This window comes from Propithecus coquereli, unplaced genomic scaffold (genome assembly GCF_000956105.1).
Source record: "Propithecus coquereli isolate 6110/MARCELLA unplaced genomic scaffold, Pcoq_1.0 Scaffold90, whole genome shotgun sequence".
Classification (NCBI taxonomy): domain Eukaryota; kingdom Metazoa; phylum Chordata; class Mammalia; order Primates; family Indriidae; genus Propithecus; species Propithecus coquereli.
Window position 1 is genome coordinate 4,440,237 of NW_012155285.1, and position 2,392 is coordinate 4,442,628.

Below are 2,392 nucleotides of genomic sequence, written 5' to 3' on the forward strand. Positions count from 1 at the left end.
AAAATCAGATTTTTTAAAAAAAGTATTTAAATTGAATATAAAAAACGGACAAATAAGCTTCAGTTTAGGTGAGATCTGTACCTCTCCCCTATACATTTTCTCAGTTTTAGGAGAGACTATGACACATCTATTTTGTTTACTTGGTGGATATGTTTGTTTGTTTACTCTGTCGTTCTTGCACAGTACACCTGTAGCATTCTGGTAAATGATTTTACTATTGGGGAAAGATTTAAGGTTACTCCAACAAATGTTTTTAACACACACAAGAAAAGAACGTTTGAACTAGCTAATCTCTCCCCTTGTACTGTTTCTTTACTTTTTTTAATTTTCTTTGTTTCTTTACTTATTTTCTACGAATCAAGATAACTACTCTTGAAAATTACTGACAATAACTGCAGTTTTGGTAAGAAGGTGAAACTATGCCTTGACCCTTAAGATTATCTAGCCTTCTAATCTAGGGGTCAAATTGTGGTTAGTGTAAATTGCTACCAAATGAAGACCTGAGAATTATCTAGTTGGAAATTGAATTATTCTGTGTAAACATTTCTAAATCAAAGTACCTTCTTAACAGAATAGTATCACAGTGTTGTGATTTGTCCCTAGGGTACAACAGAAATATCCCAAATATATACTTACATTTTTGTGATGATTTATTTAGCACAATTGTCCAGCCTTCATCAGCAACCAAAATAATAGGCTGAATTCTATCATTATGTTGGTAATAAAATCTGTTAGGAATGTCTTCTTTGAGATAAACATTCATGTGAGTGCTACAGTTTTTCAGTGCATTATAAACCTTTGTTCTATCTGAAAGAAAAAGAAAATAGCAAAGAAAAAAAGTTACAGTTGACTGATAAGGAAAAAATATGTCTAACTAGAATAACTGGAAATAAATTCTGGACAACGTCAACTATTAAATCACTTAATTCTTAAAACAACCAGCACTAATAATATGACAATGCGGGACACTGATACACACACCTTTCTCAAGCATTCACATATCTCTTGTTTCATTTTGTGTATTATCCGGGTGGACTTTTACAGATAGGGGACAATTTTCATGTTTAGCTTCCTAAGTAAACATGAACTAATTACATTACTACTAATTACTAATTCCATGATCAGCAGAAGAAAGGCATCTCACACTAAAATCCAAGATGTTTAAGGATAAAAATTTCCTTTTTCCATTAGTGTGAATAATTAAGAAATATGTCAATAAGCAAAGAAATAATCACTTTGAACCTAAATCATAAGCCAATTACTCAAAACTTATAAATTAGGGGGAAAAAACATACAATCCCATCTGAGTAAGTATGAGTATATGGCTCTGAACTATTATACGAAAAGCCAGAACTTCACTCTTTTACACAACTCTCCCTCCTCTATCAATTGCCCCATTCAAATAGTAGTATCCCTCAGCTAAAAGTGTACTTACTTATTTTGGGAAGTATTGCAGCAACTGGGCTCAAATCTATAAGAGTGTAGCTTGAATTATCGATGCAGAGATCCAAATTTATCACTCTGTCCTGAGAACACTGGGTCATCCCATGATCACTTGTAATGATCACATTAAGATTTTCCCACAATCCTAACATCTTGAGCTTTTGTACTAAGTTACCAATAAGATCATCTACTTCTTTCAACACTCTGCGCATGTTTTCTTTATCTTCGGGTCCGTATTTGTGGCCACTCGCATCTGGTTCTTCCCAATAGAGTGTTGCAAAGGTGACTGGTGGGCTCGAATTGTTTAGCCACATGGTAATGTTGTTCAGTCTCTCCTCAAACGACACTGAGGAGCTATAATTCATAAAATAGGAAGGTATAGTATTGTGAATGGGTACATCAGTACCAGGCCACATAGCAGCAGCACTTGATCTGTTTTCCTCAAGCTGATTGGTCACCCAAATAGGAACTGCCTCATTCCACCAAAAAGGATCCTTGTCATTAGAGTCGGAAAAATGTTTCTTTGTGACTACATCATACATAGAATTAGCCACAATGCCATGACTTTCTTCATATAAACCCGTCACAATACTGTAGTGGTTTGGAAATGTTTTTGTGATAAAAACATTTTTAACATTCTCTACCAAGACACCTTCTTTGATAAAATTCTGGAGATGAGGAAATTCATAGTTCTTCAGATAGTCAGCTCTGAAGCCATCAAAGGACACCAGTAATAACTTGGGTGGCAAATTATAGGAAGAGTTACCTCTACAACCCGTTATAAGTCCAGAAAACAAAAGTATTACTAAAAACTTCATAATGAACATGTTGAAGGACAGCAATCAGGGTTCCTAAAATATAAAAACACAATTTTTAGGTAGTAATGCTATTTGATTTGGATTAAGTTTCAGAATCTTAGCCAATAGAAGAGAACCAACATTTATAAACC

At 34.2% G+C, this 2,392-nt stretch overlaps 1 protein-coding gene across 1 annotated transcript in view; it reads right to left on the minus strand.

Annotated features, from left to right (window-relative positions):
* Positions 1-161: 161 nt before the first annotated feature.
* Positions 162-2,392, minus strand: part of ENPP4 (ectonucleotide pyrophosphatase/phosphodiesterase 4 (putative)) — a 10,534-nt gene continuing 8,303 nt past the window's right edge. Inside the window, exons 2-4 of the mRNA XM_012664646.1 lie at positions 1,436-2,294; positions 637-807; positions 162-214 (exon numbers count right to left, since the gene is read on the minus strand). Of these exons, the coding sequence (XP_012520100.1) occupies positions 162-214; positions 637-807; positions 1,436-2,270 (1,059 nt within the window). The 5' untranslated portion in view covers positions 2,271-2,294. The remainder of the gene's footprint in view (positions 215-636; positions 808-1,435; positions 2,295-2,392) is intronic.